General features: G+C 46.5%; 1 protein-coding gene across 1 annotated transcript in view; it reads left to right on the top strand.

Moving 5' to 3' along the window:
- Window positions 1-678: 678 nt before the first annotated feature.
- LOC110621571 overlaps window positions 679-15,166 on the top strand; it is a 41,420-nt gene continuing 26,932 nt past the window's right edge. Inside the window, exon 1 of the mRNA XM_021765842.1 lies at window positions 679-1,031. Within this exon, the coding sequence (XP_021621534.1) occupies window positions 679-1,031 (353 nt within the window). The remainder of the gene's footprint in view (window positions 1,032-15,166) is intronic.

The raw sequence follows: 15,166 nt of genomic DNA, 5'->3' as shown, positions 1-15,166 counted from the left end.
TGCTGACCCTTACAGAGTGGGTTCTATGCTGCAGAGCGCATAGGGCATGGAGGTTACTTGGTAGCGCATCACTGGTGTATTATAGATAGCCCGAAGGCTAGTTCAGATTAGTATATCTGAGCATTTTGGTTCATATGATTGGACCTACAGAGAGTGTTTTAAAGGTTAATTCTGGTCGTTTTGAAAGTAAAGTTTTAACAGTTAGTAGTCCAGTCGGATCATGTATGGGATTTTAGCAGGTACACAGAGTTTAAGAGAGGCTTACTACGGGTCTAGGCGGCCTTAAGCCGATCTGGATCCTAGTGCCGAACGGTTCGGGCCGTTACTAGAGGGGTATCGGTTTTCCGGGCTGTTACAGGTGGTATCAGAGCATAGGGCCTCCTAAGTACGGTGTGTTGAGCATGTTTGTTCAAGGATTAGAGATCCCACATCGGAAAGAGGTTGCTTTTAAGTCATAGTCAGGCAAAGCACAATAAGTAAAAGCATGTCCACTAAGATAGGAAGTTGTTTGCATGCTAATGTGAAATGCCCATGTATATAAACATGTGAAGTAATGTTAGGTATGTATGCATGTATAATTGTAAGTTCCTGTGTTTCATATGACCTCTATGTTTGCTAATGTTTGCTCTTATGTGTTGTTCTTCAGGAGAGCTAGAGGAGAGTTAGAAGAGTGGTAAGATGAGTAGATCTGTGGAGTCTGCTCCGTCTGAGGGATCTTTTGATGACAATAGAGAAGGAATGAATCTAGAAAGAGCGTCAGAAAACAAGAGAGAGATAGAAGCGGATGTTCAACGAAAAGATGTAGGTGTACAAGTGAATATGGATGATGAATCTTTAGGTTTTGATCAGACCAAGGATTCTAGGATAGGAGAGAATGATCCTTCCTTATGGAGTACAGCTTCCTGGAAAGGAGTGAAGTGGGGGAAAACTCCTAAGAAAAAGGGTAGAGGCCTTAAGGGGACAAAGAAAAGGAAATTCGGGAATAGCAGTGTTGGTCCAAGTTCTGACATAGGCAAGCCACAATGTTTGAGGTGTGGTAGATTGCATAAGGGAATCTGTCTGGCAGGAACAACAGGATGTTATAGGTGTGGTCAGAAGGGGCATGTGATTCGTGAGTGTCGTAGGATGCCTTGGATGGTTCGGTCCCAGCGGTCTTTTTCAAGTAGAAAGGCTCAGCAGGGAATAGCCCCATCAGATCCAGTGATGCCAGGTATGCTCTTTTTGAGAGTTTTGATGTATATCTTTGTTTTGTGGATCCTAGTAGGATTGAAAGGAACATAATGTAATAGAGTGACATGTGTAGAGTAAAAGTAAAAGAGATAGAGAGTAAGAGAAAAGTTAATCGCTAAAGGAAAGTAAATCGGAAAAGAGTGAAAGAAGAGCGTTGCGTTAAGATCATAATGTTTCAGGTTTCTTTAAACCCAAGCATAGTGAGATTTGTTTTCTCAAAACAGAGTAAGTAAGTAAGTTAAAAGCAAAAGGAAAAGTGAGATAGATCAGAGTTAGAGGAAAAGAAAAGGAAAGTAAGATCAGAAAAAGGTTAGAGTTAGTCTGGGAATAGGCGGTAGTTGAGACAAGGAAAAAGGGGTAACTTTTTCTGAGGATTCCCGAGGGAAGTTCCATTTGCTGGATCTTCATCCTGACTCAGTAAGAGGTTGCCACAGCAAACACGGTGACGTCAGGTACGTTCACTTGAAAGTGTTTGGATGTGTATGCTAGTGTTCTGGACCCCAGTGTTTCGCTTTCCTTGTTGTTGTGAGCCGTTGATAGATTGGGTTTGATGACTTCTGGGCTTAGAGTGTTTTCCTTGGGTCAGTGGACCTGAGAGTGTGATCCAGCTGGTGCAAAGTCAGTCAGTTCAATTCAGCGTTAGTGGTGAGTAGATGCGATCCAGCTGACCTTTTGGTTCTAGATTGGACTGTGTGATGTCATTCTAGGGCGGATTGATGCATTACTCATGGTACTACCTGTGTCGTCAGAGACAAGGTAGGAGAGTTTATAGTTGAAGATGGATCAGAGTAGTCCTTTTAGGGGGACAGAGTATAGCTGCCTAGAAGTTGATGTCAGCCCTGCAGGCTCATAGTTTTCAGGAAAGGTTATCTGAGGGTTGTTTTAGCTCTTGTGAGCAAGTTTGTCAGGACAGGGAATCAGCCTCAGTGCCTTTTCTAGTGAGTTCTAGATGTTTCCCAGGCAGGCTGTCAGGTCTACCATCTGTCAGGGAGGTAGAGTTGGGAATGAGAATGGTCTCTGGACGCGGAACCATTGCTTCCTTTCCTTTCCCTACAGAATGGTACCTGCAAAGCGAGCTACGAGTGATCCGCATAAGTGGAAAGTTGGGGTAGATAAGGTTTTATCTGACTTAGTACTTCACCCTGGTATATTCCAGAATTGGTGTGGGAAACGAAAGATGAATCCGTAAGGTTTTGATCTACTAGAACAGTAAAATAGTGAGTTTAAGCTGGTAAGTAAGTACCAAGTTGTCCTAGTTACGGTTGTTGATCTCTTAGCTGTTCTGATAAAAGCTGATTATGGTTTTGGTGTGATCAGAGTGTTGGATATCACCAGATGAGAGTTAGCAAAAGATAAAGAGAAAAAGGAATAAGGATCAGAGTAGCGCAGCGAAAGCTGTGGAGTTTAGATCTTGTTTGTTCTTGTTTGTTGTAACATTCGAGGACGAATGTGTTTTTAAGGGGGGAAGAATGTAATACCCGGCTCGTTCAGGCATCGGAATTCCTACCGTCCGGTGGAATTTCTGGTAGTGGACCTTCTTTGAAGGGTAGAGCAAGGGTAAAGGAAAGTGTTTTAAGTATTTTAATGGTTTTAAATGAAATAGGAATGAGTTTTGCAGAGAAAAGGCTTTGGAGACAAAGGCCAGGTTCGGCCCCCGAATGTAAGTTCGGCCGCCGAAAGTGCTCAATGTTCGGCTTCCGAAGTTCATGTTCGGCCCCCGAACGTTGCATGGTTTCGCATGCAGGTTTGGCAGCCGAAGGTGAGTCGGTCAGCCCTCTATATCAGCGCCTCCAGTCGGTGAAATGGATAAGGGTTGCCTTCTTTTCACTTCCTGAGGTGAGGCCACGTCTCCTGTGACTCTTCTGCAAGCTTTAATCAGCTTATGCAGAGGGTTTGGTCATTTGCAAAGGATTTGAACGTTTTTGAGAGAAAAGAAGAGTTGTGAGGGTTTGAAGCTTTGGAGGAGGAGTTGCTGAGTTGGCTGTTCCTCTTCTGTTTTTAAGAGGTAAGTGAAGTCTTACACTTGTTTTAATGAGTTTATAACAGCTTTTAAAGAGGTTAAGGGTAGAGTTTGCATGATTAGGGGTAAAGTGAGTTTTGGAGATGTTTTGGTGTTTGTATATGTGTTATAGTTGCTGTTTTGTTGGGGTGAATAGATAGTGTTGGACCCCTTTGAGCAGATACCAAAGTATATGCAAGTTGAGGAGTTGAGTATGCATGATTGTGTAGAGTTGGTGCTTGGCAGGAGATGGTTGTGCACGAAGCTGAGTTCTGGATGAACTCAGGTTCGGCCGCCGAAGGGAAGATTCGGCCGCCGAACCCCTTGAAGAGGTAGTTTCGGCTGCCTAAGGTTGCCTCCGAAAGAATGGACTTTCGGATCTGTCCTGCACGTTCGGCCGCCGAAGGTGCCGCCGAAAGTGTCCTGCCTAGCTTTTCCTTTGCATGTTTTATGTGATTGTTTTATGAACTTTTAGAGGGGTTTTGGGAAGTTATTTAAGAGTTAGTCAGAGTATGTTTGACACCTCAATCGAGTTCTTTTGATTCAGGATTGGACCCGACAGTTCAGGGAGGTCGTCAGGGTTAGCAGTTGCAGAGTCAATCAGGTTTCTGCTTGAGGAGCAGAGGTGAGTAGAACTAAACGTACTCTTTTATTACAAAACATAATGCTTTAGCATAGTTCATGCATCATGAATGCTATGATATGTATTAAGGTGATTGCATTAGAATCACGAATATGAAGCATTGCATATTATGTGATCAGAGATTAGGTGGACCCAGGCGACTCCAATAGCCTAAGCTTCGGCTCCTGTCATTGTGTCAGGTCAGTTGGGCAAGTACACGTTGGAATGCCCTGTGTAGCTCCTTTGGAGGGGCCAGTGTTGACAGAGGATACTTTTGGGGTCATGTCTACCTTAGTGGGGATTGGACCAAGGCGACTTCAATAGCCCGTCGAGGGAGTTTTGGGGTCATGTCTAATCCGAGATATATTGAGATGGTTGTTTTGTGATGCATTTTCATATATAGTGCGTATGAATGAACTGTTTTCAGTGTTTCTACTCACTGGGCTTTAGTAGCTCATCCCTTTCCCTTAATCCCAGTTTTGCAGGTTCAGAGTAGCTGGGAAGGGCAGAAGCAACAGAGTTATGCTTTAGCTTGCATGTGTAATAGTACAGTGTGGACATGATGTAATGTAATTAAAGAGATAGATGTAAAAGTGATGTAATAGTTAATCAGTTAATGTATAAATGTGCTAGAATGTGCTTATGCCTATTGTCTAGTGTATGATAATCCCTAGTGTATGCATGTATCCTGTTTTACAGTTTCTTAATGAGCAATGAGTCAAACCAGGCTTAGCAGATGTTGTGTTTCGAAAACCCAGTGAATTATAACTGTGAGGGAAGACAGGGATTAATTCCTTTGACCCAAGACCAGTGCATAGGGAAGACCAGGTTTGATTCCTGTGATCCATAGAGAGGCCATTAGAGAAGACCAGGTTTGATTCCTGTGACTCTATGGTAGCCAAGTTAACTTATGATATGCTGACCCTTACAGAGTGGGTTCTATGCTGCAGAGCGCATAGGGCATGGAGGTTACTTGGTAGCGCATCACTGGTGTATTATAGATAGCCCGAAGGCTAGTTCAGATTAGTATATCTGAGCATTTTGGTTCATATGATTGGACCTACAGAGAGTGTTTTAAAGGTTAAGTCTGGTCGTTTTGAAAGTAAAGTTTTAACAGTTAGTAGTCCAGTCGGATCATGTATGGGATTTTAGCAGGTACACAGAGTTTAAGAGAGGCTTACTACGGGTCTAGGCGGCCTTAAGCCGATCTGGATCCTAGTGCCGAACGGTTCGGGCCGTTACTAGAGGGGTATCGGTTTTCCGGGCTGTTACAGTCTAGCTCTCTCACATGAGCTAAGTACCCCTGACATCCCTTCCTAAGCAACCTACGAGCCTGAAGGGCTGATATCAGACCTCTAGGTGTGCCCCTCTTGTCTCCTCTGAAGACGACCTCTGACCCGTTCTGATCTCTGAACTTGACTACCTTGTCCCTGCAGTCCAAGGTAGCACCATGAGTAGATAGCCAATCCATCCCTAGAATGACGTCAAAGTCTGTCAAATCTAGAACCACAAGGTCGGCGGAGAGGCATCTTCCCTCAATAAAAACTGGACTGAACTGGCAGACTGACACTGCCACTGACAGGTCACACTTGGGTCCACTGACCCATAGGGGACACTCTAACCCAGAGACTATCAGACCCAACCTCTCAACGGCTCTCGGAGCAATAAAAGAATGAGATGCACCCGGGTCCATTAATGCATACACATCAGAACACCCAATGACGAGATTACCTGACACCACGGTGTTGGATGTGTTAGCCTCCTGCTGAGTCATGGTGAAGATCCTGGCTGGAGCTGATGGACCTTCACCTCGGGAACCAGAAGAAGAGGCTGCTCCTCTCCCTCTACCTCTGCCACTGCCCTGAGTCGTGGCTGGAACTGCTGGCTGTGCCACACTACCAGAAGCTGTCTGCTGGGGCTGACCCATAAAAGGCGCTCTAGGACAATCCCGAGCCATGTGTCCCTCCTGTCCACATCTGAAACATGTGTTAGTCCCAGCTCGACACACTCCCCTGTGTGGTCTTCCACATCTCTGGCATTCTGTACCATCTGAGCCTGAGCTCGAGCCACCGCCAAATCCCAGACCGGATTTCAACTTGCTCCAAAACTTATTCTTCTTCGGCTTCCTGGTGGTGTTATCCCACCTCTTCTTTCCTGAGCTCTGAGAAGAGAACCCTGGTCCTCCTCTGCCTGGGGTCTTAACCCCTGAAGGCTGGGTCACTGACTGCCTCACTGACCCCTCAACTATAGCACTTGCTTCCATTCTTCGAGTCATATCTACCACAGTGTGGAAACTTTCTCTCTCAGCTGACTGAACCAACGAGGAGTACCTGGAATGCAGCTTCATAACATACTTCTTGGCTTTCTTCGTATCTGTATCTAGAGCTTGCCCTGAAAAAGGCAATAGCTCTAAGAATTTATCCGTGAACTCCTCTACACCCATGTGCTCTGACTGCCTCAGTTGCTCAAACTCAATCATCTTCAGTTCTCTGGAACTGTCTGGAAAAGCCCATCCAGCGAACTCATTCGCAAATTCTTCCCATGTCATACCGTCTAGTCTCGGGTCCACATAACACTTGAACCATTCCCGTGCCTTCTTGCACTTTAAGGTGAACCCTGCCATCTGAATGGCCCTGCTGTCACTTGCCCCTAGCTCATCAGTTATTGTCTTCACTACTCTCAGATACTCAAAGGGGTCATCCCCTGACTTGTATTTGGGAGCATCTAGCTTGAGGTAATCTGTCATCTTTACCTTGCTCCCATCAACTGAGCTAGGTCTAGGAGGTTGAGTAACTGGGGCTGCTGGTTCTGTAGGTGGTGGAGGTGGAGGTGCAGCATTCCCCGAGGTGGGGTTTGCCGGGTTTGGGTAGAAGGGTGAGGGTGGATAAGCTGGGTAATGTGTGTAAGGTGGATAGAAAGGTGGATAGGGCATGTAGGTAGGGTAGGGGTTAAAGCTGGAGTAATCCGATGTACCTCCCATCGGATACCCTGAACCCTGTGGGAAGGGTGGATAATGGGGTGGAAAACCATACCCCGAGGCCTGAACGCCTCCCTGAGACTCCCCTGTCCCTTCTTCCTCCATGCTCACATCCAGGTTCCCATCCCTCCTCTGATCCTCTTCCATAACCTCCCTCACATCTGAAGAACTTCCTCCTCTATCAGTCCCCCTTCTGCTAGCGTCAAAAGACCTTCTAGGGTCCCTTGACACTCTTTCTCTGTTGGCTCTACAAGACATTGCCCTAGGCAATGTGGGAGGACGGGCGCTCGTGCCCTCATCCTCAGGTGGCACTCCAGTCAATCTTGCCGATCGACGAGTTCCCCTCATCCTATCTTCTGAAAAACAGAACACATCATACAAGCATTAGCATCATATGGTTCATGTGGGCACACATGAACCCTCATCACATACATCACATAGCATAGCATATCATCATGGCAAGACAGGACTCCACATCCTATCCTAGTGGACATGACCTTCCTATTGTGCTTGACTGTAACAGCCCGGAAACCGAACTGCCACCGGCACTAGGATCCAGATCGACTTAAGGTCGCCGGGACCCGTAGTAAGCCTGCTATCCTGTGTATACCTGTAGAATCCCACACATGATCATACATTTGCTGTAAAACACATAAAACTTTTCTTCATTCCAAGGCTTAACCTGTGCATGCAATCTTTCTATTCTCTACTAATCCCTACTAGAGCTCCTCATGGCCCTAGGCGGATCAAACTCATCATGTTAAGCCTGGTTTTGCTCATAAACATACAATAATAAAGAAACATACATAAACTGATCATGTGACGCTACAAAGGGATTACAAGTCTTATAAATCAAACACCATTCTATACATATACACTATCTCTATACAATGACATGTCCACGCTAGCTATTACAAAACTCTGTACTCTTCCTGTAACACGGGACTGAACCGACAGACTGACTCTGCCAAAGATGGATCACATTTGGGTCCACTGACCCATAGAGGACACTCTAACTCAGACACTATCAGACCCAACCTCTCTGCAGCTCTAGACGAAATGAAAGAGTGAGAAGCACCGGGGTCCATTAAAGCATACACCTCGGAACACCCAATGATGAGATTACCTGACACCACCGTGTTCGACGTGTCTGCCTCCTGCTGAGTCAGGGTGAAAATCCGTGCTGGGGCTGACGGACCTGCACCTCGGGAACCCATCCCTGATGAAGAGGCTGCCCCTCTTCCTCTTCCTCTACCACTGCTTGGTGGAATGGCTGAAGCTACTGGCTGGACTACACTGCCCGTACTCATCTGCTGGGATGGTGCAACTAAAGTCGCCTGAGGACATTCTCGTGCATAATGTCCCTCCTGCCCACATCTATAGCAGGCTGTGGATCCCAACTGACAAGCTCCTCTATGTTGTTTGCCACACCTCTTACACACCGGAAAATCTGCGCCAGAACTGGAGCCACTACTCATTCCCAGACCCGATTTAAGCCTGTTCCAGAACTTGCCTCTCTTTCCTCTGAATTTCTCCCATCTCTTCTTACTTGCACTTGCTGTACCCTGTGAGGAGGAACCTGGTTTAACACCAGAAGACTGTGCCTTGAAGACACCTTGACTTATCGCACTGGCCTCCATCTTTCTAGCAGCGTCCACAATAGAGTGGAAACTTTCCTTCTCCGCATGAAGAATCAAAGAGAAATACCTGGGATGAAGCCTTGTGGCATATCTCTTTGCCTTCTTCTGATCGGTATCATATGCCTGACCGACATATGGCAACAATTCCAGGAACTTATCTGTATATTCATCAACACTCATCTCCTCCAGCTGTCTCAACTGCTCAAACTCCACAACCTTTAGTTCCCTGGAACTGTCAGGAAAAGCCCATCCAGCAAATTCGTTGGCGAACTCTTCCCATGTCATACTCTCCAGTCTCGGGTCCACATAGTTCTTGAACCATTCTCTAGCTTTCTTACACTTTAACGTGAACCCTGCCATCTCAATGGCTCTACCATCATCAGCTCCCAACTCACTTGTTATCATTCTGACTGCACTGAGATACTCAAAGGGATCATCTCCTGTATTGAATTTAGGAGCATCCAACTTTAAGTACTCGGTCATCTTCACCTTACTTCCCCCTGAAGAACTGGGTTGCTGTGCTTCCACAACAGGGGCTACTGGTTCAGGAGGTGGTGGTGGAGGAACTGGTTCCCTCACTTCAGGCTGTACTGGACTTGGATGAACAGGTGGAGGTGGATACATGTGATATGGTGGATAAAAGGAAGGATAGGGCATATAGGGCATGTAGGGTGGATATGGGGCAAAGCTGGAGTAATCCGACGTGCCTCCCATCGGATACTCTGGACCCTGTGAAAAGGGTGGATAGCCAAACCCCGAGGCCTGCATGCCTCCCTGGGATTCCCCCATACCTTCTTCTGACCTTCCTACACCCATGCTTACACCTCTACTCTGATCTTCTTCCATCACACCTCTCCTGCTCTCGTCAGAAGACCTTCTAGGGTCTCGTGACGTTCCTTCCCTGCTTGATCGGTGAGATCTTGCCCTTGGCAAGGCAGGTGGACGAGCAGCTGTACCCTCACTTACAGGTGGGACTCCAGTCAATCTCGCGGATCGACGAGTTCCTCGCATCTTCACTCTCTGGAAAACAACAAATCACATAACACATCAGCAACACATCAAAAACATGCACATGCATAACTCATGGCATAGCACATCAGCAGATAGCGACAGGACTGACATCCTATCCTAGTGGACATGTTTTTCCTATGGTGCTTGACCTACTAAACCTCTCTCTGAGCCCAACTCTCTCTCTATAGGTCCGACCATGTGAACCTAGGGCTCTGATACCAATCTGTAACAGCCCGGAAACCGAACTGCCACCGGCACTAGGATCCAGATCGACTTAAGGTCGCCGGGACCCGTAGTAAGCCTGCTATCCTGTGTATACCTGTAGAATCCCACACATGATCATACATTTGCTGTAAAACACATAAAACTTTTCTTCATTCCAAGGCTTAACCTGTGCATGCAATCTTTCTATTCTCTACTAATCCCTACTAGAGCTCCTCATGGCCCTAGGCGGATCAAACTCATCATGTTAAGCCTGGTTTTGCTCATAAACATACAATAATAAAGAAACATACATAAACTGATCATGTGACGCTACAAAGGGATTACAAGTCTTATAAATCAAACACCATTCTATACAGATACACTATCTCTATACAATGACATGTCCACGCTAGCTATTACAAAACTCTGTACTCTTCCTGTACTCTGCTGAGTTCTCTCTGACCTCTGAACCTGCACAACTGGAGTTAGGGGAGAGGGATGAGCTACGATAGCCCAGTGAGTAGAATAATAAAATAATAGGTGATAAAACATGCTCTCATGGAATGCAACATATAAGCACATCACCTCGGCCGGACGGATCAAAAATCCCTCTATCTAATCTGGGGTACCTAAGTACCATGTGCCTGGTCCCCGTAGGGCTGTTCCAGGTCTTTCTGTTGTGCCTGGTCCCCGTAGGGCTGTTCCAGGTCTTCCTCTGAGGGCTAATGAATCCTCACGAAGTCCGTGCCGTCTCACATAAGCAATGTACAAGGAGCAATGCCAAGTACAAGGATAAATGCAATGCATCATCTTTGTGTACACTAATGCACTCACCCTAAAGCATATTCATGATGCATGAAGCATGATAAAATATTCAGTTCTCAGATTAAAACATTACGTTAAGTTCCACTCACCTGGTTATCTCTGCACTGACTCTGCAGGTTCTGACACTGGACTCACTGCTGATTGCCCTGATTCCTCTGGTCCGTACCTACACAGGTGGACTCAAATGAGGGACCAAACTCACTCAAGAACATCTCTAAGAAACTCCCCAAAAACCCCTCTAAACAAACCTCAAACCTCACATAAACCATGCAAAAGAAAGCTGGACAGGGCACTTTCGGCGGCAGGTTCGGCGGCCGAAACCCCACTCCAGAGACGAAACTCATGCATGTTCGGCGGCACCTTCGGCGGCCGAAGGTCTCGTCCAGAGACGAAACTCACACACTTTCGGCGGCCGAACTCCCTCTTTCGGCGGCCGAAAGGCTCTTTCTAAACCGAAAGCCTTGCTTTCGGGGGCAACCTTTGGCAGCCGAACTGCCTCCACAAAGGGTTCGGCGGCCGAACCTTCCTTCGGCGGCCGAACCTGGTTTTGCCCGAAGGACAGAACCCTGCTCTGTTTCATGCAAACTTTGCCCAAAAACCTACAAACATGCATAGCAACTACTCCCAACTAGCATATACACATAGATATGCCCAAAGGGGTCTCAAACTACCCTAAAACCCCAAACAAACATAGCACATAACACTTACACATGCTGGAACACCACAAATCACCAAAACCTCACCTAAACCTAAACATGCATACTACCCATACAAACTTTATAAAACCTTGCAAAATCATCAAAGAAGCTCAGGATCTTCACTTACCTCGTAAAGAACTTGAGGATGAAGGATCCTAACGTGGAGATATGAAGAAAAGCTCTTCCAAAGCTCCAAGCTTCAAACCTTGGTTCTTTTGCTCAAAACCTTCCTAAATCACCAAAACTCTTAAAACTCTTGAAAGATTTGATGAAAATCATGGAAAACATGAAAGTCAACGTAGGAGAGGCTGAAACTCACCTCTGGCTGCAAGTGGAGGAGAAAATACCCTCCTCTCACCGACCTTTGGCCCTTTTATAGGTGGCTGGCCAGACCACCTTCGGCAGCCGAACGTTAAGCCGCAACCATGCAATGTTCGGCGGCCGAAAGTACCCTTCGGCGGCCGAACCTTTGCATTTCTCCCTTGTTGCTTTTCTTTCAACACTCAATGCTTTTCACACTTCAAAACATGAAAACAAGTGAAAATACCTTGGAAAACATATGCATTACCCTTCTCGAGGGTCCGACACCCAAGATTCCACCGGACTACAGGAATTCCGATGCCGGACTCGAGCCGGGTATTACATTGACCTTCTAGAACATCTATGAGCCCGACACTCTAGGTCCGATCCTATGAACCTAGGGCTCTGATACCATTCTGTAACGACCCGAAAATCGGACCGCTACCGGCGCTAGGATCCGGGTCGACTTAAAGCCGCCAGGACCCGTAGCAAGCCAAACATACATCCTGGAAACCTGTATAATCCCATACATGATCAACAACATGCATAAAAAATTAACTTTTCCTTAAAGGCATCCAAATCAACCTGAACATACATGTACATAGTCCTGATCATAATCGTGATCCCTCTATGGGATCTCATCAATGCCCCAACGGGCGATACAACATGAGATGAGTTGGCTTAAACATAAACATCAAATATCTAAGACCATGCATCAAAAGGGATTACAATACTCATAGGGTCAAGCACATCTATAACCTCAATATACCTCATTACATACATACTGTAATCTCTTACGTTACATCATAATACAAATGTCATGTCCACCATCTAACTATTACATACACATACTTCAAAACTCTGGCTAACCTCCTGGTCTACCCTGTACCTGCACATCTGGGGTTAGGGGAGAGGGGTGAGCTACAAAGCCCAGTGAGCAGAATAATGAAAACATATATTTAAAAATCTCATGCCATTATGTAATGCAACACATCACAACAAATCACATCTCGGATGGTATTGTCACCAATAGTCCTTTACATAGTCCAACTGTGCCGGGACGTAGAATGGGTACAACCGGTCTTTCCCTTATCATAACATATCATAACATACCAATGTGCCAGGGACATAGAATGGGTACAACCGGTCTTTCCCTTATCATAACATATCATAACATACCAATGTGCCAGGGACGTAGAATGGGTACAACCTGGAATTTCTCTTACATCGTGCCAGGGACGTAGAATGGGTACAACCTGGACTTCCATACCATATCTCATGCCGTAGCATCATCATATCATATGAGGACTAAAGGGTCATCCAATAACCAATCCACATCAACATCATAAATGCAATGCAACATATTCGTGAATACTAATGCAAACAACCTACTATATCTCATGGCATTCATGATGCATGGATCATGCTCAAAATTCATGTTTCATTTATTTTAAAACTTAAGGTTTATTCCACTCACCTCTGGCTAGCTCTGACAAACTCTGTAGCAGCTGGCTCACTGCTGGGGTCCTCGGTTCCTCGGGTCCGAACCTACACAGGTGGACTCCAATGAGGGACCAAACATACATGAACATAACTCTAACATACTCCCCAAAAACCCCCTAAAACATCCTGAAAACATCACATAAAAACATGCAAGAAATGGCTGGACAGGGCACTTTCGGCGGCAGGTTCGGCGGCCGAAAGTCCCTCCAGAGCCGAAAGTCAGGCAGGTTCGGCGGCACCTTCGGCGGCCGAAACTCCCAGACTGAAAACATCACATAAAAACATGCAAGAAATGGCTGGACAGGGCACTTTCGGCGGCAGGTTCGGCGGCCGAAAGTCCCTCCAGAGCCGAAAGTCAGGCAGGTTCGGCGGCACCTTCGGCGGCCGAAAGTCCCAGACAGAGACGAAAGTCTCTTTTCGGGGGCAACTTCGGCAGCCGAAAGGCCTGCCTCCCCAGCCATGTTCGGCGGCCGAAAGCTCCTTCGGCTGCCGAACCTGGTTTCTGCCAAAGGGCAGAAACTTGGCTCCCTTATGCATTTTTGCCTCCAAACTCACCAATCATGCATAAACTTGTTCTAAAACATGCATACAAGTTCCTAGGGGCCTCAAACAACATATACCCCAACTACAACACTTCAAACATACTCAAACATGCCACATTGTTCACAAATCACATAAAACCTAACATTTGCTTAAAAACTCATACAACCCTATACATGCCATTCTACCCCATAAAACAACTTAAAACTTACTTAAAACACATAAGGAGCTTAAGATCGGCTCTTACCTCTTGAAGATCGAGAGGGAGACGACCTAAACTTGGAGATCCACGAAAATGAGCTCCTGAGTTCCCAAAGCTCCAAAACTTGTTTCAAAAGTTCAAAACCTTCAATGCAAGCTTAAAACTCAAGAAAAAATGGTGGGGATTTGAAGGAAGAACACTAGATCTGGGGAGAGGGAGGTCGGAAGCTAGCTGTGGCCGAAAATGGGAGAAAGCTCGCCCATTTCGGCTAAGTGCCCCTTTTATAGTGGCTGGCCAGACCACGTTCGGGGGCCGAAAGTGCCTCCGCATGCATGCCATGTTCGGCGGCCGAACTTGACTTTCGGCGGCCGAACCTGGACTTCCCTCGCTCATGCTTTCGGGGGCCTAACGTGCCTCCAAAACGCATGCATATTCGGCGGCCGAACTTGACTTTCGGCGGCCGAACCTGGGTTTTCCTCCAAAGACTTTTCATGCAAAAACTCATTAAATCTTCATACTTAAAACCATGAAATACCTTATCAGCATGGCAGGGGCAGGTGGCCCAATGATAGACAATTTGTTATACGTCACTAGCGGACAAAAGGAAATAGATAAAGAGGAAGAAAGACTCTTCTCTAGGCCCAAGCTTTTTTCAGTTTTACAGAACCCATTGTAAAACCCTATTTTCTGGATCTCAGATCATCAATTGGCGCCGTCTGTGGGAACGAAGGAGATCTTTTCATCACCGGAGTTCCACTCTAAACAAACCCATTGAGATCCACGATGGCTAATCACAATGAAAACAACGTCACTCCAAATGACCTGAGCTCTGCCCAAGAGGGGCAGCAGTTCTCCTTTTCCAGTTCTACAACTCCAAAAAATCAACCACCTATCCCTTTCAACCCCTCGCCAAGCCTGGCAGGGAATGCTTCCGCCGCTACCTTGTCCAACCAGGACCTCCAAACCATTGCCCTCCAACTACAAAACACCGCCCACTGGCTGGGGCAGATAATGCAGCAACGGGGCCTTAGCACCCCAGCAAACGTATTGCCAATGGTAGAGGAGCCCCAGACCAATAACCCTCAACCATCTCCAAACAACTAGTCGAGAAACCGGAGAAAGGGGGAGAAGAGCTGGGGAAGAAGAAGAACCGGAAACAAGGGTTCACGGAAGGAAGGTGAGAGAGTTGATCGAGAATGATGAAGTCGATAGTTATTCCGCCTGAACAACTGGAAGGATGGAGAGCGAGGCATGGGAGGAGTACTGCCAGGAGAAGAAACCCAAGCAAGAAGCGGAGAGTGTAGACCAAAAGTTGCAAAAGATGAGAGAGCAGCTTTTCGCCGAGTTGGGGGCGAAGGACTCCGGCCAAACTCTTCTACCTACCTCTTCACCCTTCTCAAAGTGGGTGCAGCAGG

The sequence above is a fragment of the Manihot esculenta genome, chromosome 8, assembly GCF_001659605.2.
Source record: "Manihot esculenta cultivar AM560-2 chromosome 8, M.esculenta_v8, whole genome shotgun sequence".
Lineage (NCBI taxonomy): Eukaryota > Viridiplantae > Streptophyta > Magnoliopsida > Malpighiales > Euphorbiaceae > Manihot > Manihot esculenta.
The sequence above is the reverse complement of the archived record's forward strand: the minus strand, read 5'-3'. Positions and strand labels throughout refer to the sequence as shown.